This window comes from Podarcis vaucheri (assembly GCF_965113315.1).
Source record: "Podarcis vaucheri genome assembly, chromosome: 2".
Classification (NCBI taxonomy): Eukaryota; Metazoa; Chordata; class Lepidosauria; order Squamata; family Lacertidae; genus Podarcis; species Podarcis vaucheri.
The window spans coordinates 94,053,677-94,080,583 of NC_138760.1; the positions used below are offsets into that span (position 1 = coordinate 94,053,677).

Genomic DNA, 26,907 nt, shown 5'->3' on the forward strand with positions numbered 1-26,907 from the left:
TGATGAGATGTTTCCAATGAAGGAACAATGAGCAAGTTGTAAAACTCTTAAGTTGCATTTCTGCATTCAATACTTCTCTACCACTTGTACCAACAACAGTGTCCTCTATTTTGCATTCCACTCTTGCCCTTAGTCAGGTGCAAAGATCCAGTTTACCACTGCAGGGGAGCAGGGGTACATTAAATTAGTTGACTGGGTTACGCGGATGAATTTCTCCTGAGATCTCATTGATTAGTTGGGAACAAACATCTTTGATGCCCCTTGAAAGATCTGCATTGATGAGTTGAAAAATATACCCACGTAGTTCCTCACTCTAATTAATGCCAGCCTTGATAAAGTTTGTTATGCTTTGGTTTTTCTGGTGTTTCTGTTTTGCTTTTCCTACGGCAAAGTTGTTATCTGGCTCAAAACCACTCGAAAGCTTTTCCCTCTAACTGTCCTTGTATCCAGGTCCTATACACCTATTTACCCTGGCTCCAAGGCATTGCAGAGCTTGTAAACTTGGGGTGGGAGGAGGAGCCAAAGGCCTGGGTAGCTAGCATAAGTTACTTCCAACACCCAGGGGCAGAGAAGCATATATAAGGAAAGTGAATTGTAATTGACCTGGAGCTGTAATGGGCATAACAGTTGTGTGCTCTGTAGCTTTAAATTTAAGTGACGGTGAGCTTGCATTTTTTTAAATGTTCTCTGCTGAAGGAAAAGCATATACCATGCTTGAGCTCAGTGTAACTATTCATTTGCATCAGTGATAGTGGAGCACACAGGGCTGCTTGTTTTGGCAAATGGTCTGTTTATACAGCAAGTGCCCAGAGCTCTTTCAGTCTCACAGATGTAGGGAGCAGAGTAGTTGGTCTGGGTGACAGTCCTAGCAGTACCTAGCACTGAGCAGGGCGTTGCAGACGGGCCATGCGGCAATGTTTATGTGGTGCTGCTGTACCTGTGTGTGCTGTGAAAATCATTTCAGTGAACCTGGCAAGGTGAGATCCTGCAGAAAAGCATTGCTGCGTCTGATTTGGCTGCTCTGTTTACAACTCCAGTGGCTCATTAATAAGCAATATTCTTAGATATGCTCCTCCCTTGCTGGCTTGGCTTTTTATAATCCTTGAATCATTTTTAACATCTGCAGTTAAGAAGCTTGGAAGCGTAAGAGCTCCCGTCTGAGTGAGTGTTGATCTTGAATATAAATGGCACATTCTTTATGAGGAGTAATATTAGTAAAATTGATGTGTCACATAGCTGCCTAGGTCAGCCACATATTTTGATGCAAATGCTTGCTTTGCTTTTCAGTTGTACAATGTGCATTTCATGGGAAGCCTGGACATATTGCAGAATCATCCTTGGTGTTGGAAAAAGCAGCCTGTATGGGCACATGCCCTTATCATTAAGCCAGTGACCTTCAGAAATAAACTTGCCATCTTTTTAGGTTTTTATAAGCTGCCACATCAAGCATCATATTCCAACATGAATAGAAACAAATGTGGAAAATCCCAGGTTTTCTGTGCATCTGCATTTCAGTAAATGGTGGAAGTATGAGAGGCCCCTGCTTATTAAGTTATTAATACCTCTGTTATCCCTCAAGTTTGGTATGCAGAGGAGAGTAGATACAATGTTTACATTACATTTTGATAGCTTCATGTTAAAAGATAGTTGACCCAAGAAATTCCCTCTTCATTCTTATTCGTATGTGGAACGGGCACTCTAGTAATATGAGCCCAGAGCATTTGGTTACAATAAATACATGGTAGAAATGGCTGCAGAATATTCAAGCAGGAAAAAGCACCATTCCATTGGCTTGGTTTGTTTATATTTTGGGTAGAGAGTGTCTTCTATTAAACAAGATCAATTGTCCTTTCTGTGAACTAGAAAAAGGGAGATGAGGATCTTTACTCTTGAGGATCTGCCAGGAACTTTATTGCTCTCTATAATCCTGGAAAAGAGGTTGCTCTGCCCTATGCAGAGCCCCTGCTTTTATTGGGACCCCTTGTCACCACAAAGTGAATGTGGAGCAGTTAGACTTAGGGGCCAGTGTTTGTGCTCTGAGGTTAAGGCCTTGTGGCAGCAGAAGTAACATTCCTCACAGCAACACTGCACCTGCGGTGGAAACAATCTCTTAACACCTCCCTTAACACCTCACACACATATACTTCTGCTTCTTCCATATTTACTGATTAAGTAAAGTGATAAAGTGCTAGAGAATTAGGTGGATATCACTGTAGGCCCTCCTTTTTTAGTCTTTGCTGTTTGTGGAGATGTCAGTTAGAATCTATTAAATCTGCAGGAAGTTTGTGCCACACATGTGAGTATGTGTGTCTGGTGTCGTAAACTTTGTCATCCTATTAATATTTATTTAGTCACTGTTCGTTTGCAAATTTCATAACATGTTTGAGCTGGCCTACAATAATAACAGGAAATAATCTTAACTTTAAAGGTGAGGTAGTGTCTACTCATTGTCTACTGAAGTGAAAGGATGGGAGCAGGAGGAATGAATCAAATAATTTATTGCTGTATTGTATCAGCTGCATTTTAAAATACTTGCATATTTTTACCAGTCTCTGCCAATAGAAATAAGCATTTAACTGCTGGTATCTTAATATTAATAACCTTGCTAACCCTAGACCAGGTCTTTTGGTGGGAGGCTTAATGCCTGGGTTTAATCAGTGTTAGACTTTAGAACTGGCATGTTAAAACAGGATGACAGATCCTTCTGTCTTCAGATAAGTCTGTATGAACATGTAAGACCCACTTCAAATCCCCTGCAATTAGCATGTGAGAGTTAATGAACCTCTGAAAACTTCCCAAATTGTGTTTCTGGCCCCCCTTTAATCCTAGGCAATCAACCCCTGTAAAAGCTTGTTTGAGGTAATAGCCTGGGAGTAGTGAGCCGTTAGCAGAACAAATCATCAAAGAACTAAGTGTGAGAATGCAGACAGTAGGGCCTCTCTCTGTGTTACAAAAGACCTGATCTTGGGTTAGAACATGTGGGATACAACCATTCTCTGAAAAAGGCAAGGATGCTGCTGTGTCTATGAGAGAGACAGAAACTTCTGGGGGAGGAAGGCTGTGGCCCTTCCACTGTAGGCTTCAGATTATATATGTGTGTAAATAAACCATACATCATAAAGACACCAGAGTCTGTGTCCCCCTGGGTTAAAGTGTGCCTGGTACCTCTGGAATCTCACACCGCTCAAAGATAGGGTGGCATATAACAATATTTTCAGCATTAAGCTGCCCAGATCCACTTCATTAACAGATGACAGAAGTGGTGCTAATAGTCTCTAAGCAACAGATTTAGTAATTCAGAACTGGAGTTCCTTATACAAGCCACACATTCCATGTGCACCATGTTTTGACTCTGGATTCCCAGTGGGTTAGGCCCTTGCACTTGGACTGTGTGATGAATCATGATGAGTCAATGTTCCTTTAATTAGAGCATTCTTAACAGGATTATTACACAGCTAGTTACCCATCTGCCTTGATTTATCTGTGTCTTTTGTATAATTTTTGAACTACATGTTTCTACCAGGGCATGAATCCTATTGCACACCAGTTGCATCTTAAAATGCTTCTTGCGTTTAACAGCAAGCCAGTAAGAGAATTGCTTAAACAAAACATTAAGCTTTGCTAGTGTTTCTCGTTTTGTGTCATATGACCTAGGCTTATAAAATCAGTTATGTTTGGATCACAGACAGCTTTTAGTCTAGCCACCTGTGAAAATTGCTGGAATGAAGAAACTTTGGTATTACTACTATTGCTGCTATTATTATTTCTTCCATCTATATCCCTCTAAAGGTGCCTAGGGCAGTCAACAGCATATCATTAAAGCATTCTAAAATAAGTGACATTCTCAGCCAATGATTTCAGAGTTACCAGTGACAGTATCAAGCATCAGGTGCCTGGGGTAAACAATAATGTTTTGATATTCCTCCTGCAAGCCAATGAAAGATGTATCTCACCAGGGAGGGCTTTCCACAAAGGGAGAACCACCACTGAGAAGGCCCTGTCGTGAGTCAACACTAATGAGTCTGTCGCCAGTAGTGGAACAACCAACAAGGCCTCAACATGCAGGTTCCAAGGTGCATGGACAACTGAGGCCAGACTATCCCAGCTGAGGAAAAGAGGCTTAGCCCTGTGCAAAAGGCTGGTCCAGTCACAAGGGTTATAAGGTTATAGTTAATGGTACAGCTAGGTAATTTGGTGATCCCATTCACATTAATGAGATATGACTGTCCTGAGAGAAAGGAATGCCCTAGAACAGAGGTTTTCAACCTTTTTGAGTCCACAGGTCCCTTGACCAACTACATTCTTCCTCTGGCACCCCTGTGGGGTTCAGGAGCCCAATTATGTTGCCCCTTGCCTGCAGAGCTGGCAGACCCTCACCTTTTCTGGAACACCCTCCTTTGTGGAGTGTTCCCTCAGCCTCCTCTCTTCTCCCATCTCCTTGGGAGTCTTCTGGGCAGCCGCTGCTGCCACTCCTGATCTCTGAGCTGCACCCCCCTGCCCCAAAGAGAGGTGCCTTCTCACACGGTCCCACAGGGGCCTGGAACTTGTCTGTCCATTCCCAGTGTAAACCACATTGAGGTTTTTCCCCTTTAAAATATAAAGTGGTATAGAAATGAAATGAATAATAATTCTAATAGTAATAACAATGGTGATTAGACATTCCATTGTGGCAACTGTAACCTAGGTTTAAGGTGCCATTTGGCGATTAGCTTATATATTTTGAGTTTCTAACACTGATGAGTGTGTGTGTAGAAACTAGCCTACTGTACAGAGTTAGAATTAACATTCAGTGTTGCCCCACTCTTGCCTGTGGCCCTTGAAAGGTTGGCCAGAAGGGAATGTGGCCCTCAGGCTGACAGAGGCTCCTCAACCCTGATGTAAAGCATATAAACTGCCACTGATCTGTTGCTTCCTGCCATTATCCTCTCAGGTCATTATTAACCTATTTTCCTCCAGCTGATCTCAAAATACTGAAAATAAGCCACCAACAGGGAGAGTTAGGGGCATTTTCAGGAGTGTTTGGCGCGCATGCGCACGCACAGACACAGACACACACACTGCTTGGTTCCCCACATAGAGCCTTCCTTGCATTCAAGCAATCTTGACCGATACTTATAGTTCGATCTAAGAGTTCAGTCATTTAAGTTGTGGTTACTATATTCTTCTATGAACCTTAGCATTAATGTGCAGGTGCTGTTTTAAAAATCACTTTTTAACAGCAGTTTTAAATGTTCAGATAAGACTTCTGCTAATAGAAAAGCCAGCTTGCTATCTAGAGTAATCAATACCAAAACAGTGATATGAACTTGCCAGCATGCTGAGTAAACAGTGTTATGTTAAGGATGATGTCAGATGAGAGGAGTTGTCAGCGGAATTATATGTATGCATCGTATCAGGGCACCAATAATTTCCGGTGGAGATACTGAACAATAATCCACATGGTGCAGAATAGCTGTTGGCTAGCTCAGTCAGGCGTCTTTTGAGGACCTGATGCAATCAGTCATAGTTTTTAGTGATTTCTCTCGGTTGCATGTCAAGTTAGGACATTTGCTTTACTGACATGCAGATTTGCAAAGTACACTCAACTCTGTGTACTCATCATGAATCATGTAAGTTCTTATACAGGGCTTGGATTTTGGGTCTCTCTAAACACTGGATAGACAACATGTAGTTAAATTACAATTGTGAAAGTGCAGAATTCATAGAATCATAGAATTGGAAGGGATCCAAAGGGTCATGTGGTTCAACCTCCTGCGATGTAGGAAACACAACTAAATAACCCATGACAGAAAGCCATCCAATTTCTGTTTCATTTCCAGACATACTAATGTATAATAACTGCAGAGCTTTCTTCTAACAAGCAGACTATAAACATGATCACTCAAGGTGGAATGTGCCTCAAAACAGCACTGGGTTATAAGCTATCTGGTGCAGAAAAAATTTGTTTTATTATTTACTTATTTATCAAAAATATGTTTAGGGTGCTTTTCTGGGCAAATAATCATCCTTGCAGTCAACAAAAAGCAACAAAATTTTAAACTACAACTCAGCAGCACTACATATTTTTTGTTTTAACAGAGCCAGAAGAAATGTAATTTACCCATAATTAGGGAAATGGATTTTTTCCTTTAAAGCATCAGTAAAATCTGTCATGCAAGTTTTGGTAATTAAGATTGCTTATCAAGTTTTCCTTAGTCTAACCTCACCAGAATAAAAGCATTTTGGGAATTAGAGCTCTTTTCCCATCACAACTGAAATAATCTTCAGAAACCGGTCTGCAGAATTAATAATAATAATAATAATAATAATAATAATAATAATAATATATATATATGTATATGTATATGTCTCCCATCTCACTGAGTTCCTCCAGCCACTCTCGGTGGCTTCATACAAATTGAAACACAATATGACATCAAACATTAAAAACTTCTCTGAACAGGGCTGCCTTCAGATGTCTTCTAAAAGTCAGATAGTTGTTTATTTCCTTTTCATCAGACGGGAGGGTGTTTCACAAAGCGGGGGCGAGCACCAAGAAGGCCCCTTCGCCTTTTATTCTACAAAAGGATTCCATAAAACTGTCCCTCTTTTAAAGTGACCACTACATCCTATGAGAAACATTCTTTTATAATTTATGTGTTTAAAAACCAGCTATACAACAAATACACCCATTATATATGGATCAGAGAACATCTAGGTCATCTGCAGGATTTCAAAGGGAATCTTCAGGCCTTGGTGAAGGTTGGTTACTCTTGCTGCTGTATGAAGGCATCACCTTACTCCTGCTCTGTCTGGGTACAGGGCAAACTCATCACTGCTCTTCTCTGGGCCCAAATACATATGCTTCTTGTTCTTCCAACACAACAGCACCAAGTATATGGGGCAGAGGGGGCTTCAGCCACTTCAATATTTTGGGGCACAGGGCTCAGCTCCCCACAATATTGAGAGGGTTGCCACCCCCCGCCATCAGTCCCCTTCCCCCCGCCCTGCTGGGTAAGCGCTCAGCAGCCAGGCAAGACTCGCAAGGGTGAACATCACCCTCCGCGTGCCCCATCCCTCACACACTCTGGGTACAGCTAGTAGCTAAACCCATCAAGAAACGCACAGCCAATAATGTTAACAGCTTCCTCTTATCTGCTAGGATTTAAGAAAACTGCTTTGAATAAATGGTGCCTCCAGTCTGCAGTTACTATAATAATAAACTTTTTTTTTTAAAGTGTGCTGCTCAGTTAATCAGGGATGCGTTTTAGTCTGTATTGTTTCTGGCCGGTAATCCAGATTATTATTTTCCCCAAGCCCTGTGAACCATGTTTGGCAGGTTGGTGGAGCCTGTCATTCACCTGATGTCACAATGATGTGAGGTGACCCTATTTTGCCCACGTGAAATCAAACTATGCAGGCAAAGTATCAGTGATCAGCACTAATCAGATGATCATTGGGGCTTTGTAGGTGTGCCTGCAAACTCCCTATTGGCTTGAGCCAGGTCTTTGCATGCCTATTTCTGATGTCAGGTGTAGGGCAGGTGGAGGTGGCCTGGCCAAAATGCCTTGTGAGGCAAAAGGGTGAGGCCTTATGGGCCTAACTAGGCACGTGGGCCAGAGATTCCTTAAACTTGGTTTGCCACTGTTCCATGGTAAGACATGTTCAAAGCTGTGTTCCTCAAGGGCTGCCCTAGAAAATGGTCCAGACAATTCAAGTGATGCAGAATGTAACTGATAAGGCTATGTGTGTACGCCCATCTACAACCTACATTACAGTGTTTACACTGACTGTCAGTTTGTGTCCAAGCCCAATTCAAGGTGCTTATTGACTACTAAAGCCATACATACCTGCATGGTTCAACGACTCCTCCTTCCTCCTTGTGTGATGCGGCTGCCTATTAAGATCTTCAAGCAGGGCTGTCCTCAAAATTCCAGTGACTGGAAGAAGTAGGGCCTCCCCTTTAACAATCACTAAACTCTTTCAACTAGATTTGGAATGTGCATGTCTTTTTTCGGAGTCCTGCTTTAAAAGTCAAAGCTTATCACATGCCAGATAACACCTTTTTGGAGTTCAACAGAGTTAGAATACCTCCATCACCTTCCCTCACTTGTCTCTGAAACCTGCCCTATAGTTGAAATAAGGGTTATTTGAATGAACTTACAATTATCAAAGCTGTAAAATGAAATACAACTGGTAAGTTCAACGTAAATAGTTATTAGCTAGTGGTTAAGAGCCAAGTTTGGCAATGCAACTTACTATATAGCCATACACTATGACATCAACCCAAGGCAGTTACTCCCTGGATAAAGACACAACACTGCTCTTGACCCAGTTTTCTGAAATCCGAAAGCACTTGCTATTTGTATAGATGGGTCAACAGGTGCACATGCATAGAGAAACTTCATTTTCTTGTTTGCCACTCCGTGCACAGTTTCTGAAAAAAACCTGAAACTGTAAGGAGTAGCACATTGTCAGACTAATTATAGTGTCGATTGCTACTTCTCATGAGAAATTTCAAACACACCTTCAGAAATAAGTGATTCAGACAAAAAGCCACTTACGATCATAAGCCCTGCTGGATCACACCAAAGGGCCACCTAGTCCTATATTCTGTAGCCACAGTGGCCAACCAGATGCCGGTGGCAGTGGTTTTTAACCAGTGTGCCGTGGCATTCTGGGGTACCCTAAATCATGGTCAGGGGTGCAGTGGCCAGCACTGACCTCTGTCCCTCTTTCTTTCCCTCCCTCCCTCCCTCTGATGCCCTATTGCGTCTCTTCCTCCCAAAGGCTTGCACAGATGTTTGTGGCAGCAGCTCTGGCTACAAGCTCCACAGGCAAATGGTGCCTCTGGGTCTGGCCGGGGGGGGGGGGCTTCCCAGACCTCTGTGTGGCAGTATGAGGAGGTACCTCTCTTTGGGGCGGGGGGGGGAGCTCAGAGACCAGTGGTGGCAGCTGCGGCTGCCCAGAGGACTCCCAAGGAGAGGGTAGAAGAGAGGAGGCTGAGGAAACACTCCACAAGGGAGGGTGGTCAAAAAGGAGTGAGGGGCTGCCAGCTCTGCAGGCAAGGGGTGACATAACTAGGCTCCTGGGCCTCACAGGGGTACTGAAGAAAGAATGTAGTTGGTCAAAGGAGCCGTGAACCTAAAAAGGTTGAAAACCTTTGGCCTATGGGAACCAGATGCATGCAAGAACATGAACGCAATGGAACATTCCCCACTGAAATTGAGTGGGGTACCACCTCTGATACATGGCCATTGTAGCATGACAGTAGTTATCAAGGACACGACTATCAATGGCTATCTAAAACCCTTTTAAAACCAGCTTTATTCTTTGCATGCACATCAATCTCTGACTTTTGTCTTCTGGGTTTCTGGGGGTTTTCCTGTTGTTATTCTGTCTCTCACAGCTACAGTAAACCTACCATTAAAATTATGGACTGGTCATTTCTTCGTCAGAGGGCAAACGGGCAAATTTAGCAGGGGATCAAATACTTTCCCCCCTCACTGTATGTGTAACTCTTGTAAGTGTGCCTAGTGTCTAGTGTGCCATGCACTCAGTTGAGGAACTGAGATCATTCATTGCTTTTCCTGAGCAATAAAACTGTTTACACTTGGAGAGCTCCACTTTCAGGAAGCAATTCAGTTTTGTCAAAAGGTAGGATTAATATTTAGCCACTAGCTGAGAGTTTCAGTTAAAGGGCTAACTAAGGTTCCTAGTATCACCTGGTCTGAAGTTTTTTAAAAATTGATTTCAGCTTCACAGCCAAAGATTTAACAGAAGAGGGCATTAGAAAGAGTAAAGTCTGATAGCACACACAGAAGCTACATGTAAAATGAAATTTGCTGGCTATGTCAAGTTTGCAAACTGCAAAGAAAACTCAAGGTCCAGGAGCGAGTATTCGTTGCAGTAGGTTTTGTTGGTGTGTGTGTGTGTGTGTGTGTGTGTGTTTGTAGATGAGCCTTGCCCAAGAGAGTGCCTTATTTTGGTACATCTTAATTTAAGCCTTATCTACAGCACTTGAGGGACGCGGGTGGCACTGTGGGTTAAACCACAGAGCCTAGGACTTGCCAATCAGAAGGTCGGCGGTTCGAATCCCCACGTTGGGTTGAGCTCCCGTTGCTCGGTCCCTGCTCCTGCCAACCTCGCAGTTCGAAAGCATGTCAAAAGTGCAAGTAGATAAATAGGTACCGCTCTGGCGGAAAGGTAAATGGCATTTCCATGCACTCCTCTGGTTTGCCAGAAGCGGCTTTAGTCATGCTGGCCACATGACCCGGAAGCTGTACGCCGGCTCCCTCGGCCAATAAAGCGAGATGAGCGCCGCAACCCCAGAGTCGGTCATGACTGGACCTAATGGTCAGGGGTCCCTTTACTTTTTATAGCACTTGGACAGCCTTTATCTATAGTAGGCATAGTGCAGTTTATTTTTCCTACCTACATCACCCCCTGGTGATTGCTGCTAATGGGACATGCAGTCAGTAGTTAAGGGTTGTGACCCCTCAGAGTTGTGGAACATAAATGTGTACATATTTAACTTCCTTCCATTTTTAATGTAGGGGATTACTAATTACTCCCCCCCCCAAAAAAAAAAATCCTATAGTGCTTTCAATGTCTACACCTCTTGAATTTATTTTAATACTGGGTCAAATCACTCTTAAACCATTCTATTCTTAATTTTGTTTAAATAGCTTAACTTGCTCCATTGGCAGAACACACTGTGAAGGTTGGTGTGGTTTAAAGATTGCCCCTTCCTTCTTGGGTGCCTTCCACCTCAGATGACACCTTTTGGCTCCAACTTACCCTTTGCATTGGTTCTCAACTATGTGTGGTAGGTAGGGTGGAATCATGTTTCATCTGCTGGCAAGTCTTTACAGCTTCCTTTGTTTTCTCTGGACTGCTTTTAGAGAGAGAGAGAGAGAGAGAGAGCGCCTGTGTGTTAAGAGTCCACAGCTCACATGATGTCATGCTGTTATTTTTCATGAACTAATGCCTTCCCTGTTTGGGGAGGAGCTGCTGAGTAATTAAATGATTCATTGGTTTCTGTATTAAGCCACCTTCCTTAAGACTTCATTTTACTGCGTGCAGCGAGTGAGTGTAGAATAGCTTTCAGCAGAGCTATTGTAGGCATGTTGCTCCTTTGTTCAAGTCATGCACTGGGAACAGCTATTGCGGCTCAGAAAAGCCAAGGTAGGTTAGAGAAAGGGGGATCCTTTCTTTCCCGTTAAAAAGAAAAAAAATTGTAGTTAAGTTTTTATTAAGGGTTTACTTAATAAGAGTAGTCAATATGTTGAGAAAGTTAAATGCTAATTTCATTTCCATGTGACTTTTCCCATTGTAGACATTTTTGAGGCTTGGCTACATACCAGTATATTTTGTTTGGGAGAGTTTCAGCATCTCTGGCTGCTATGGAATTTTTGTGCTCAGTAAATTGATGTAGATTTCAGACTCGGGTGGGTACATGAGAACGAAGGTGAATCATCCTGGAAGTTTAGATACAGTCATGATATTGATACCTCATAGTGTTGAATGAACCTTACTTTGGATGCTCACCTATTCAGCCATTTGCACAAGCATACTCCTGTTCTGGGGAATGTGGCCCCCACATTCCAACTGTATTTTTTTATTTTTTAAAAAAATTATACGCTGCTTTTCAAACAAAGTTTCACAAAGTGGTTTACAACAGATTGGGATCCGTGCTGGCCCAGGATCGTATGTGGAAAGGAAGCATGAACACACAGTCACACAATAAGAGACTGAATTTACTTAAAAGGTTTATTTGCTATACATACTATTACTGTGCTTGCTATGTATGCTGGAAATATAGAGCTTTTGGAAGTATCACATTACTCTCTCTGTTGTACAGGATAATACCTATGACCCAGCACAGTTAACTCCTTTGCTCTCCACTTTATTGAAGCTAGCGTCTTGACCCTCATCCTTTTAAGTTCTCCAAAAACTGGAGAGGCTTGCTGGTATTCTTCTCACTGATTTAGAGGTTTCACCTGAACATTGAAGAACAATACCTAAAGAAACAAGATAATAATAAAATAAATATATGTTTGCTTCATAGATGAAGCAAAGTGCATTTTGAGTGGAGGCTGCATGGTATTAAAACAGTTTGTAATGTTTACTTTCTTATTCTTTCCCCAGATTGAGCGATTAGATGTAAGCAGTCTAGCACAAACATCCAGTGCAGTGGCCTCCAGCACAGAGTGCAGCATCAACGCAGATTCCATTGATGGAACGCCAGATCCTCAGCGCACTAAAGTGGCCATCACCCACCTTCAACAAAAAATACTGAAGTTGACTGAGCAGATCAAAATAGAGCAAACAGCTCGGGATGACAATGTGGCTGAATACCTAAAACTGGCCAATAATGCGGACAAGCAACAGAGTGCCCGCATCAAGCAGGTATTTGAGAAGAAGAACCAGAAGTCAGCCCAGACAATCCTCCAGTTGCAGAAGAAGCTAGAGCACTACCATCGGAAGCTGCGAGAGATCGAACAGAATGGTATCCCTCGACAGCCCAAAGATGTATTGAGGGATATGCACCAGGGGTTGAAAGATGTGGGTGCAAAGGTCACCGGCTTCAGTGAAGGAGTGGTAGACAGTGTTAAGGGTGGACTTTCCAGTTTCTCCCAAGCAACCCATTCGGCAGCAGGAGCTGTCGTCTCCAAACCCCGGGAGATTGCCTCACTCATTAGGAACAGGTTTGGGAGTGCAGACAATATTGCTAATCTGAAGGACTCCTTGGAAGAAGGTCAAGAAGATGGGACTGGGGGGAAAACTCTAGGTGTTCATAATTTTCAGTCAAGCCCAAAATATGGCAGCGAGGACGATTGCTCCAGTGCCACATCAGGCTCTGTGGGGGCCAACAGCACCACAGGGATCCCTGTGGGAGCACCAAGCTCCAAAACGAACACTCTGGATATGCAGAGCTCAGGGTTTGATGCAATACTGCATGAGATTCAAGAGATCAGAGAGATGCAAGGACGGCTGGAGGAATCTTTTGAGAACCTTAAGGTTCACTATCAGAGGGATTATTCCTTGATAATGCAGGCTCTGCAGGAAGAAAGATACCGGTGAGAATTTCAGTCTAACTTTTCACTGATACTACTGATGTTAAAGCACACCTAGATGCATGCATTCATTCAGCACTAATAGTCTCACAGGTATCAGGCAGCACCCGTAATATATATACACAATTGTCCCCTTCTACATGTGCAGGTTTCTTCTTCCAGACCTTCACCTCTTTCAGCTTGCTACTTTTCACAGCACACGCATTCTGAGTCCCAGTTTTAGAAACCAAAGTAGCCCTGTGCTACAGTTCCCTGCCCATCTCAAAATCCTCATCCTGTTGGATGAGGGATTTTTTGAGCCCAACCTTTTCCGATGATCTACATAGAGGGAGAGGGTGGAAGACAGAGGGTTCTAGGAGCAAGAATGTTCTATGGCTGTGAAAAAAAATTAAAGGCTAAAGCTAGGACTTTACTCTGGAAGCTGTGAGCCAGTGCAGTAGTTGTAATACTGGTCTTGTAGTCACCCAACACTTAACAAAATGCACTTTGCAGGCTTCAGTACTATGCTTCTCTAAAGGTTTGTGATACCTTCAGGGCCACCAAATCTTGGAGAATACTTCACCCTGTCAATTATTATGATATTGGTAGTTGCTGTTCTTTTGTTGCCTCCAAAAAGTTGTACCTTGAGTTACATATTAAAAAAAAAAGTCAGATATTTGGATTTGTTGGTCCATGATTCCATATTGAAATTGGGAGGGCCCTAATTATACAATATTATGCTGATAGTATTTGTTCAGCCTTAGAGCAAGCATGAGCGGGCCGTGTTTTATTATTGAATAAAATAACTTACTGTATCATTTGGCATATGGGTCTTAGGATACGATATACCTTTAGGCAGCACTAATTGGTTTTGACTGCTTTTTTGCCATTTGCAGACATTGAAGCACAGAGTGTATTTTTTTTTATTTATTCCCTTTGTTGTATTTGTAACTTTGAGGTTATATCTGCTTCATTGGGTTTAAAGATAGTGTTAAAATATCATTATCCTTAAGCAATCAAGATAGAGATGTTTAACTGATTGCAAAATAACAACATTATCCCAAGAGTTCTTCCTCATCACCCTTCTGTATCACATGAAACTAGCTTTTAGACATCTTGGTATACACTCATTAGGCCATTGTTACCTGTTCCCAGAAGTGGCTCATAGGATCTCAAGTCTTTCCTAATCCTGCTACTTAAGGTGATCTTAACTAGTAATGCTACTAATTAAAGCCACAGTTTCCTGCATGCAATCTGTGTTCTCTTCCACTAGCTGTGGCCCTTTCCCAGATGTTTTTTTTCAGATGTTCCTATGACTAGACTCTTTTTCCCCCTAGGGTGAGGGAATGTATTCATGATTTTTAAACACACACATTGCATTTGGTTGTTGTAACGTACATCTACACCAAATTTCTCAAACTGGTTTAAGCACCATAGCCCACAACCTTGAGAATTGTAATTTTCTAATGCTGTAAGATCTCCAACCCCTCTCTGCTATTCTTTATGTTTTTATGTGTTAAACTAGTTCAGTTTATAGTTGATATCTGTAGCATTAAGCTGCAAGGAGGGGAAAAAGCACCCTTGTTGTCAAATATATACTATCTCCTATGCGCCATAAAATGGTAAGAAGGGCCTAGGCTTAGTGGTAGAGCACCTCTTTTACATGCAGAAAGTCCCAGCTTCAGCCCCCAGCATCTCGGGATATGACTGGGAGAGACCCCAGTCTGACCCACTGCCAGTCAATACTGAGCTAGATAGTCTGATTCCGTATAAGGCAACTTCCTATGTCAGTCACACGTCTGAGTTCTGTGTGTGTGTGTATAGCCCCTCTGTCAGGAAGATTCTATAGCTAGACAGAGTTTTGGCAGATGCCTGGCTGCCATCCTCTGTTTATAAAGGAAAAGTTGCTTATATAAATAGTTATGTTTCCTAACAGAAAGGAGGTTAATTGCGCTCCTTTACTATAAAGCTAAAATCTTGCTGTCTTCCCTTTCCCCTCAGTAGTGTGGAAGTTCCCTTTCTGGCAGCTTTTGTAGCTGTTACTGCCATTAAAGCATTGAAGATAAAACAAAGAGCATTGCGTCAAAAGCTTTATTCGTAAACTCTTGTTGCCTTTTTTACTGTGTAAGGTTCCTTGCTGAGGGATTAGTAAAATCCACTTTAAGACACCCAAAAGATGGGGCTCTCCCTTGGCCTTGGTGAAGTGATAACTGATGCCAAGAAAGCATATGGTAGTTTGCTGAAGGCCGTAGGTAGAATCGGTATGGGAGTTCAAGGCAGGCATTTCTCCGTTCTTGTGTTTAAAAATGACCCCAGTATGAAAGTCAGGGGGTTACACCAAAGGGTTCCGTTTCCTGTACAAAATTTTATTTCTCTAATGCAGTGGTAGCTAGTGTGGTAGCCTTCATAGATGGTTCAACCTTAGTTTCCTGTCCGTTGGTCATGCTAGCTGGGGCTGATGGGAATTAGAGTCCTGTGATCGTTAGGGGACACCGTGTTAGCGATTCCCGCTCTAATTAGAGTAGTTGGCGTTGCATGTAGTTTGTTTATCAATCCCTGTTTGTCTGCAGCCTGCCTTCTTGCTGATGGTGTTGTAGTTGCCTTTGTTCGCTGAGACTTGGTGCTGCTAGAGCTGTCTCATCTGCTGATTCCCCCCTCCCATTCCACCCGGCCAGCATTTTTTGATGACAATATGATTTCCGCAAGTCACTTCTGCCCTGTGCTGTAGTGTCAGAAGTTATTAGAAGCCTTGGCAGAAGCTGTGCCTCCTGTCCATTGGGCAGTTGATGTGGCCTCATAGTCCAGACTGATTAGCCACTCCTTTTACTTCCCTCTTTGGTAATCCAGCTCTATCTGCATGTCTGCTCTTTTTGCAATCGATCCTTTATCAGTGAGACCAAACTCCAAAATAGCCTGTTGCTTAATAGCTTTGAGAATATAGCTGATGTTTACTTGATAATACAGGACTTTATGTGCTGTCATCAGTTTCTACTGAGTCTCTCTTGTTACAATTTATGCCTGAAGCTTTCTTTACAGAGCGAAAAATGACTTTAGATAGCTTAGATGCACTCCATTCACTCACAGACTGCCAGTCTTCATGGGATCATCTTAGAAGTTCAATTAGTGTGTTGTGCTGCATTTGTCTTTCAGTTTTTACAAGTTTAATCCCTTTGATCTCCATTCTGTTGCTGTTTAATTCTAGTCTACCAAGATAGCCTTGAGACCAGTCATTTAGTGCTTTGCTGGCTTGTGATATGCAGAACTTTGTTTTGGAGACTTCTCTTATAGTCTCAATTTGAAATCATGATGTAAAATGTGATGCATATTATGTGGAGCTTTAGAACAGTGGGTACTTATGCTAACCACAAAATATACAGGCACATCCTGTACCACACAGACGATTTTTATTTTGTATACAAAGGTGTGCATTTGCTACGTCAAAACAGAAGATGTCTAGCTCCGTCAGTAAGAGCATGAGACTCTTAATCTCTGGGTCATGGATTCGAGCCCCAAGTTAGGCAAAATGATTCCTGTTTTACAGGGGGTTGGACTAGATGACCCTCATGGTCCCTGCCAACTCCACATTCTACGATTCAAGTAAAATGCTGGGTTTGAGACCTCTTACTGCAAGATCAAGACAATCAGCTTTTAAAAATTGTTATGGCATATTCCAATCAATTTACGTCTTGGGTGTCCTCTAGATGTTAAAGCGGTGGTGCAGGAGCTTCCCATAGCAGTGCTGTGACATCTAAAGGGAGCACTGGATGTCTCGTCATTAAAGAGAAAATTGGGCACCCCTTCAGAGGCAGCAAGTCTTCTTTGCACTGCAGCAAATTAAAATCACCCCCAACTATTAGATCATAGGCAAATGTCTACGTATGCTGCGGAACCGAGGCAGTAAGCACCCAGAGTACTGCAAAAATGTCAGTTAAAATTCAGAATGTTAAGGGAGTTGCAGCACAAGCATTACCTACTCAGCAGGAAGCCCCATTGAGCTCAAAAGAACATAAATGTGTGTGGGATTGCAGCTCTGAATAACATCACAGTGCTCTGCCCATATACCTTCAGTTCATTTAATGAATTGATATTGCCCTTCAACGGGTATATCCAAGGCAGTAAAAAAAAATACGTTATAAAACAATCAATACAAGAGAAGGATTAAAGTATCTCATCAAATTCAAAGCATGGGAAAATAAAATGGGCTGTACCTGGCACCAAAAATACATTAATGCAGCCCCCAGGCAAGCCTCTTGGGAAGAAAATACCCTGAGTGAGGCACCACAAATAAAGGAATGTTTTGATAGCATGGTAACATGTTACATATTTGGCATTATTCTTTGCCCTCTGATACAAGGCCTTGGAGAGAGCCAAAAATTGCAGGAATTTTTTTTTAATGTTATATTGGCATTTATAACTGATCCCCTTGGTACTCGGACTGCAGTGTTTCCAAAAACACAATAATCTCACAATATAGGACACAATAAACCCAAAATATCACTATATATTAGTAAGCTTCAGTGCCTGCATCCTCTGAGGGTGCTGTAGGGTCATTGAGGGTTTCTACTCAAGGTAGAGGCTTGCTGCCTTTACAGAAAAATACTGACAGGTTGGACTAACCCCTGCCTTTTCTGCAAATACCTCCCTAAACCTCCCTAATGAAGATTGTACATGTGTCCATTCCTCTGCTGTTGAAGAATATCACTGGTAGGAGAAGGTAACAACATGGTTTAATTGGCAAAAGGCAGGCAAACATGGCTAGTTTCTGTCCAGTGAACAGAAGACATTTCTGGGCAGGAAAAGGGTAAGGAAGCTTTGCCACATCCAGAGATTACAAGGTTCTCTTACACACTATGGTGGGAAAATGGACTCTGTGCCAAATTTTGTTTTTTAGTGTCAGTTTGTCTGAGCCAGATTTTCCTTCTACCCTTTATAATCACTCGCTCTGTGAAAGCACCTGCGGTGCAGAGATGTTGAGCAAAATCATCCTTCCTTTGTCCTGAAGCTATCACCCAGAGGTGGGAGGAAATACTTGGCTTGGAAAGAGTGTTTTCTTTGGAATGCTTCCCCCAAGCCAAATTCTGCCCCTGGACCCTCTGAATGTTTCAAGGATGTTGAGCAGAATCAACCTTTCTCCACTGCCAAGGCAATGTGGCAAAGTGTTCCCTTGTAAGCCAGTGGTTTGCATACGTTCTCCAGTGAAAACTGCATATAAACCTACTCAATCTTTTGGGATCCACTTGTCAACTAATGCTACCTTTTAAGTACTAACTATTCCCTCCCCCAACCCCCTTTATAATTGCAAATATAAGAATATCACACCAGTTGCTAACTCTAGACATGTATTTTCCCCTCCATTTTAGTATACATACCTAGGCAGCTTATACAGTGGTACCTCTGGTTACATGTGCTTCAGGTTACAGACTCTTCTAACCCAGAAATATTACCTCGCGTTAAGAACTTTGCTTCAGGATGAGAACAGAAATTGTGCAGCGGCGGCAGCAGGAGGCCCCATTAGCTAAAGTGGTCTTCAGGTTAAGAACAGTTTCAGGTTAAGAACGGACCTCCAGAACGAATTAAGTACTTAACCCGAGGAACCACTGTATTTGCATAGAGGGGAGGCAGCAAGTGAGGCTGTCTCTTAAAGGGGCTGCGTAACAGCCCTAGAAATAAGAAAAGGCCCTTGTCATGCGAACATGTTTGGACAGCTCTGTGGCACTTCCTACAATTTGAGATGCCCTTATTTGAGTTCATTATACTGGGTGCCTTTAAATTTATGCTTAGAAGGCTATAGAAAGCCCACTGATATGTGCTGTAACATTGGTGTGAAGTGATTCCTGGCCCAGAAACCAACCATAATGTTTTGTACTAGCTGCTGCAGCAGCCTCAAAACAGTCACGAAGGGCAGACTTCTCTAGAATCTGATTAGAGTTTAAGAATGTTAAATAGCCCTGTCAGAGCAAGAATACAGTTGATGAGGCAACCCAGGGTTCCTTTTGAACATATATTATTATAGTTGTGCAAGGTTACCTAGTTATATTTTTCCCATGTGTCATTATGCTCACGTGCAGCATGTGAACAGCAGAAAATTTAAAGCCTGATGTGAAACTACACAAAGAAAACCAAAACCCTTGAATTCTGGGATACACTTTCCTATATTTAATTTGTTTTGAAATCTAAACCCTGCTTTTCTTTGTAAGTTTAAAGCTGCATTTTTAAAAGTCCATAAAACATGCAGAATCTACAGGACTTTCAAATGAGGTAGATTTAGCTGCTTATCAGTGAAAATCTCAGTTTTACTGTCTTAGAGCACCTTAAGACCTACACGGGTGTGGGAATATGTATTGAGTTTCCTGCCATCACATTGAATCCACCAGTCTTTGGCAATATGGCGCCCTGAGTGAGGCCAAAATTTCGCATCCCCTCAGCTCAGTGCCCTGTTTGGGGGAACAGCCCACACCACCCTAAATCCAGCACTGCCACCAACTCTGGTTTTCAAAATGGTTGGTCATCTCTTTGAGCCTGAGTTTGCAAAGAAATGCAAAGTAGATACTTTTAAAATATGTTTGACGGCCATATTTCTCTGTTCTAGATGTGAACGGCTAGAAGAGCAGCTGAATGACCTGACTGAGCTCCACCAGAATGAGATCCTTAATTTAAAGCAGGAATTGGCCAGCATGGAGGAAAAAATAGCTTATCAGTCTTATGAACGTGCCAGAGACATCCAGGTTGGTGAAAGCAGATTGAAAATGGTCAACTGATTATATTTTTCTTAACTATTGAGCTGGTTCAGTTTCCGCTTTAATTTCCATGAATAGTGGAATCAGATTTTGTGCCCTGTATTCTGAATTACATTTATCTCATTGTTTTTACTGCAGGAGTCTTTGTTAACAGGAGCCAGTTAACCATCTACAGTACTCTCAAAAGTTCAAATGAGAGTTTGCCTCCATATTTGAGGGAAGCTATAATAAAGCTTTTCCATGTATGTTTGGGCCAAAATGCTGCACTGTGAAGCATAAGAGTTTTTTTATAGTATTTTCCCCAGTTAGCTGATGGCAGGATGTGTCTGTCACTAATTTGAATCCTATCTGTACAAATGTTGAATTAAAAACAGTAGCTGGCTTTGTATATCCTCTCAGGCCTTTCAGGAAGCAACCTATTCCATTCTTCTTTCCCAAATAAGGATGTGTTTTGAGGGGGAAGTTTTTGGTCTGGGTATGTCAAGTATTTGAAATTCAGAAGTCTGAAAAGTTGAACTTGGAGAGTTGCAGCTGCAAAATAAACACCAAGAACAAGTACCCAAGTACAAGTGCCTGACCACAGTGAAATACTTTCTTACTTGTTTCACATTCACCCAAGTTATAAAGCCAAAGTAATCCCTTACAGGGTTGTTGTTATTATTCCAGCTGGGGGAAACAGTGTTCAAAATTCTGCCACATAAACTGTCCAGGTGTGTAGTAGTAGTAGTAGTAGTAATAATAATAATAATAATAATAATTTATACCCCACCTATCTGGCTGGGTTTCCCCAGCCACTCTGGAAATACAATAATCTATTAAACATTAAAAGCTTCCCTAAACAGGGCTGTCTTCAGATGTCTTCTAAAAGTCTGGTAGTTGTTTTTCTCTTTGACATCTGGTGGGAGGGCGTTCCACAGGACAGGTGCCACTACCGAGAAGGCCCTCTGTCTGTGTAGGTTTAGGGTGTTGATATTAAATTAGAGAGGTTCGTTCAACCCCTTCTGGTTCAATGGTAATTATAATAGTAATAAAAATGGTAATAATCATCATCATCATAAACAATTTTCACCAGCTGTACTGTTGCTACTTCAGCATAAATTAAACATCAGTGTCTGGAGCACTTATAAACTGCCACCATTGTTGGTGAGGGGTGTGAGACACAAGTATTCATGCTGGGATGTGTGGGGTGGTGTTCAGGCAGGTAGCTGAAATTGAGCTGGGAACTAGCATTAGTCTACCTTTCCTGAAGAGCTGTGTCTCTTCATTCAATCCCAAAGTTGCACTGTTTATAACAGTGGCCTGTGATATGAAAGCATGAAATGGAAAACACGTAGGATCCACTGTCATCTACTGTTGCTGAGGCTGAATCTATCATGCCACCAAGGCTTGTGAAAGTACTGTTGTAAATGCAATAATCAACTTGCATTGTGGTTGGAGCTGCTTGTTTGCATTGCGAATTGCCTGTATGCACTATGCAGCAGGAAGGGAATTTTTGCTACAGGACATGAATCCAACAAGTGTTACTCATATCCTGTGCCGTGTGAGTAAGGCTGCAGGAATGCCTGAGGTACTGAGCTCCCAAACTTTATTTAGACTCAGGATATGCAAAACCAGTTCTTCATCCGTGTCCTTGGCACCTGATCCCACTGTCAGCAGACTGGCGTGATTCCAACCAAATGTGTCCAGGAACCCACTGCAGTTTTTGACCCGTTTGAGTAGGAAGCAATACAGAACAAGGCCAGCCTCTCTCCCTTCCCCATTTTTGGATGAAACTAACATGTATATGCATGAGATAAGGTGTTGTACAGTTACTGATCCATTCTCTTACTCTCAACAGGAGGCACTGGAGGCATGTCAAACCAGAATCTCAAAGATGGAACTGCAGCAGCAACAGCAGCAAGTTGTCCAGTTGGAAGGTCTTGAAAATGCCACTGCCAGAAACCTCCTGGGCAAACTAATTAACATCCTCTTGGCTGTCATGGCCGTTCTGTTGGTCTTTGTCTCCACCGTGGCCAACTGTGTTGTCCCCCTCATGAAAACTCGCAGCAGGACGTTCAGCACTTTATTTATAGTGGTCTTCGTTGCCTTTTTGTGGAAGCACTGGGACGCCATCACTGGCTACTTGGAACGGTTCTTTTCTCCCCCTAGATGATGTCGAGAAGAGCTGGCTGTTGCCCTACCCACTCCGGTTTGCTCTGGCAAGTGAGCATGGCAAAGCTTAATCAGCCACTCCTTCCTCTGCTGAAGTTTTAAAGTGTCAGAGTGTGAATTTGTTTACAGTTAAAATAACATTTTCTCTCTATGAGACACATTGGCAATAGTATTTTTTAGATTTTATTCAAGAGCTCTTTTTGGCAAAAAAAAATTCCTGGATACTTTTTATGTAGCATGGTTCTCTTTGGATGCAAATCTTTAAGTTTCCTTAAATGTACAAAAATAAAACACCAATTTGGAGCACACCAATGGGCAATTTAAATTATGGCGAACTACTGTACTAAACCTGTTGGGGGAGAGGAGAAGACAGTTACATAAAGCGTAATAAAGATTAATCTAGTGCACAGTGACACCGTGACGATCCCATACTGCTACTGTGAAACCTGACCACATTCCATGTCCGAATGTATAGCTTCAGGGTGGCTTTCTCTAATGGAAGACCAGTGCAATGCATGGAAGTCCCTGGATCCGTTGCTGGGTTGGCCTCTTCTGCTAACCACCCTCTTTCTGCAAGGCCTATTAAACTTTTTGGCTAGCTATATGAAGTGGACAAGTTATGCCAGACATAGTTACTGCACAGTTGTACTACAGTATTTTGAAGTAGCCCTTTAAATACTTTAAGCAAATGCCCTTGGTCGCACTTTTACGGTTTTTTAATATATGTATAGTCACAGATTTAAAAATCCGAATGGCATACTTGAAGAGTGTAATACTCAAACTCTCAGTGCTTCCTTATTGTTTCTAATAGGATTTTTTATTATTCTTATTGGGGGTTGTTTTTGAACTTAGTGGTGGGCAGGGTCATCATCTCTCTCTCTTTTTGTTTTCCTTTAAAATAAAGAAGTGACGTTCTGAAATGAGGAAATGTGTGAATAAGTGTGAGCTGTCTTATCCTGAAACAGTTTTGGAGAAGGCAGAAAACAGCTTCGAGTGCATCTTGAGTGCAGACCTATTCAGGTGTGATTTGTATTCTCCCTAACTTGCCGACGCGGCATCACAAAGAGAGCTCTCTCTCCTCCTCTTAGTCTCCACATAGTGTCTTTTTCTTTTAAAGGTGTGGCGGGCAGGTCTGTTACATATAGAGAACTGAATACTTTTCAGAGAGCAAAGAAATCCTTGTCTGACGTAAGGAGAGATGAAAACTAACTTTTGAAACGGCCAAGTGAGTGAGCTGAAGTTCTGCTCTGAAAATAAAATTCGTACTTGGAAGATGTAATCTCACAGATAGTCCATAGGTTTTATATTTTCAATTTAGATTCTTGCATACCAAAGCTAGGCTTGTGGCCGAATAGCCTACATCCAGTCAGCTTCAGGTCTGTTCTGAAAGTTGCCCTATATCTTTAAGGGAAGGGTAAACACTTAAGGAAACATCAGAGCAAAAGGCCAATCCCTTAGATATTCCCAGATTTAATTTACTGTTCAAATAAACCCCTGATAATGGAAACCAAAGTTATCCTGTTAGCAAGCTGGCAGTGTTCACTGTTGGTGGGGTTTTTTGTGTTTAGAGCCCTTCTGTGCATCTTGTTCTCATGTAGTATGTGATGGAGAGAGTCTCCTTCCCTCTATAAATAATAACATTTTGTACCGCTTTACTGACTGATGGTTGTACATTACCAAGAAATTGGGGGGGGGAGTGTAACTGCCAATGGCTTGTGCTGGTTCATTCTCCACCCACATTTATATTGACTGTCAAGATGATGCCCCAGAGAGAGAGAGAGAATGTTGTCCTGGGCAAAACATGCAGTTAGGGGAGAAGTGTCATAAGAAATGACCGCTTGTTCCTCTGCTTTCCTTTTTGGAAACATATGAACTGGTCCTGGGACTGGAACAAGACTGTGACGTGTTTCTTTCAGGAGCCTTTTTCTTTTTTACACTGGCCAATAGGGTTTATATCTCTGGAATTCAGATTCATTCTTAATTCTGGCTCACTGTCTTCATTGTGAAACAAGTTCGTTGTTTTTTAAAAGTCTGTTTTACATTGTTGGAATTCAATAATTTATTGTAACTTACCCTTGGTCAGTATTGCATCTTAAGAAATTAACAATGCCCAAGTGACCTAAAATAATGTGGAATAGGAAGCCCAGGAACTCTTGCTGTTAGGGCTTTACCCTCTAGAACTGCGTAACCATTTCCCTTGCTTTCCTGAATGGGACTTGATTTCTGATTGCTATCTTCCAGCAGCGAGAAACCTTCCCTCTGCCCTAGTCATGCTTCAAGAGATTCAGCATATCACTTTTCAGATTCACGGCTCTTTATATACTCAGGTTCCTCAATCTAATAACATTATGCCTCATTGTCACTGAGCAAATATCTGCTTGTCCTTCTAAGGAATTGCCAGTTTCAACAGACTCAAGCCAAAAAATAAATAAACAAACATTCCTGTTTCCCTAGACTTGCAGATACAGAGTGAATTTGTTAGTATTCCCATTCCCATTTATCCTGATCTGCCATGATGAGAATCTCTCTTAAGTTTATGCACACTTTACTTGATATAGCATCCGACTCTCCACCCTTTCTCAATTTTCACGGTATTTCATTAAAAAAAATACTAAAGGAAGCAACAAGGGCAGGCTTTGGTCTGCATTCTGAAGTGCTTGAAATGAGCCTCTTCCAGGAACTCGTATCCTGGCATCTCCTTCAGATTTTTGATGGTACTCTGAATTCACTGTAGATTTGTTTAGCCCAGGATACAAACCAATACAAAGTGGATGATGAATGAGCACTTTGTTACTCATTACTCATTAAAGTCTAAAAGGAGGGGGTGGCGCTTAATCCCATCCCCTGTAAAAATGCATTTATGGTTTCTGAATTCTGAGTGTACCATAAACAAATTGTCCTGTTTACCAGAAGGAAAATGATTGATAGACCCCCTGATCTCCAGGATCGTTCTGTGAAGGTCTTTTGGCTTACAGTTATAAGTGATTCTCAATACCATCATATTTCTGAAAGACTGCCAAAAGTGCTTTGTGTTGTTGAGTCCTATCTGTCAACTCTCCTAACCTGACTCCTGTCTTGTCATTTTGCCATTTTTATTTTTATTTTATTTTATTTTGGTTAGCAGATCATACATTTTCTCCCTACTGTTGGTCTGAAGGGCTGTGGCTGCATCAAATTGTTTAAGAGATGTTAATTATTTCAGAAATGTGAACTAGCTTTAAAACTCCCATCCCATTTGCAAGTGCTGTGTTCTTTTTCTTGAAGGTGAAGCATTCCTGGATGACTTGTTTAAAGGCAGTGTCTGCCAGTGAATGTGTGTGTGTGTGTGTGTGTGTGTGTGTGTGTGTGTGTAACATTACTCTTACTATTGCTTTTTTTACTGCTGTGGACCTCCTTGAGTTATGGAATTATTTTTCCATATAATTTCTTATTTGGAAAGGGTGAAGTGTTTAATATATTAATCACATATCAGCTGATCACAAAAAGGAATAAATGTAGCAGACTGCCTTGAAGGAAAGATAAGTGATATTTTAACATACTTACCATGCTTCATGAAACATTTTTGGTCCTACTCAAGAGTAGATCCACTGAAATTCATGGGCATAAATTAACCATGCCTGTAAATTTCTGTGGCTCTGCTCTGATTACAACATGGTTGGAAAGAACCCTATTTGCCTTTTCTTTTTTTTTCTTTTTTACTAAAGTGAAAAGTTAACCATGTTTTGATTTTCTTTCATACCTCCCACCATTGCATATGATGCCTCATATGTTCTGAGTGTATCCTCAAGTGATAACATTGTGTTCACAGTGATTACTTTATTAGTTTATTCCAACTTTGTGGACACCTAAAAACCTGGTGTCGTTGAGGAGGTCTGTAGGTTTGTGCATTGGCCAGCTGGGTCATGATCTTTCTTCTACAGGGGGTGGGGGTAGGACTTGTAAGAAATGAAAGCTGCAAGCAGTAGAAACCAAGAAGCCAGCTCCTGACGGAGGGAGGGAGGCGGGTGTTTTGCCCTTGCTGGATTGCTTGCCAGTTTCTAAGAGAATTCTGAATGTGGCTAAAAGAGGTCTGTGTGTCTGTATTGTGTATGCCAGGTGGTACCGTGCATCAGTAGGCAACTGACATAGCTGTAAGTGTGGTTTTTTAAGAAGTATAAAACTAAAAACTCACTTGCACAGGAGGAAGAGTTACAGAAATGACACTTGTGAACGTAACACTGTAGTTTATAGGTATTTTAAGCTGCTAATTGTTGAGAGGGATTGACATTTGTCTTGTCTGATCGTCACAGGCTTGTCTGTGGCTTACACTGTATATAAAATTAAATAAAGACCTCAGATATTAAGTGCTGTGTGACTTCAGTGTTTCTAAAGGTTGTCTTGGGAGGCGTTGGGCAGGGAACCAATGCAATGGTGTGACGATATTCGAGCTATCAACCGCTGTTTTGGTCCTGTGAGGGAAAGGAATATCCAACCCGGAAATGGGGGAGGGAGCTGAAGTAGCATGCCGAAAAGTTGATTTTTGTCAAAGTTTGTGTGGCCTTTTCCTTCGGCCATGTGCTTACGTTATCAAGTCCTTTGACCGCATACAAAGCTGCTGTATAGCGAGTCAAAATTGGTCCATCTAGTTCAGTACTGTCTGCTCTGACTGACAGAGGCTCTCCAAAGTCTTAAGCCGTGGTCTTTTTCCCAGCCCAGCTGCCGAAAAACCTGTCAATGGAGATGCCGGAAATTCGAGCTGAGAACTACTGTATACAAAACAATGTGTTCTGTGCTGCCCCAGCAGCAGGTTTCAAACTTTCCACCTTCCAGGAACCCTAACCACACCCATCTGTCTTCCAATAAACTTCTTCACATCGTATTCCAAGTGATTTTTTTTTAAGCTGCACTCTCCGCTCACATGAAGCCCTGTTGATGGCCATCTGCTATGCTATGCATACCCAAAATTCCTGTGGCCACACAAATGCTCCAGAGCACAGTTGGGA

At 42.0% G+C, this 26,907-nt stretch overlaps 1 protein-coding gene across 7 annotated transcripts in view; it reads left to right on the top strand.

The window, feature by feature from the left end:
• Positions 1 to 26,268, top strand: part of TMCC1 (transmembrane and coiled-coil domain family 1) — a 112,297-nt gene extending 86,029 nt beyond the window's left edge. For 6 of the 7 annotated variants that reach the window (XM_082209776.1, XM_082209777.1, XM_082209780.1 and 3 more), the window contains 3 exons: positions 12,130 to 13,061; positions 19,627 to 19,762; positions 21,612 to 26,268. In XM_082209776.1, coding sequence (XP_082065902.1) covers positions 12,130 to 13,061; positions 19,627 to 19,762; positions 21,612 to 21,926 — 1,383 coding nt within the window. In that variant the 3' untranslated portion in view covers positions 21,927 to 26,268. Of the gene's footprint in view, positions 1 to 11,026; positions 11,167 to 12,129; positions 13,062 to 19,626; positions 19,763 to 21,611 lie in introns of those variants that run through there. The other variant, XM_082209778.1, reaches the window with a different exon arrangement.
• The last annotated feature ends 639 nt before the right edge of the window (positions 26,269 to 26,907 follow it).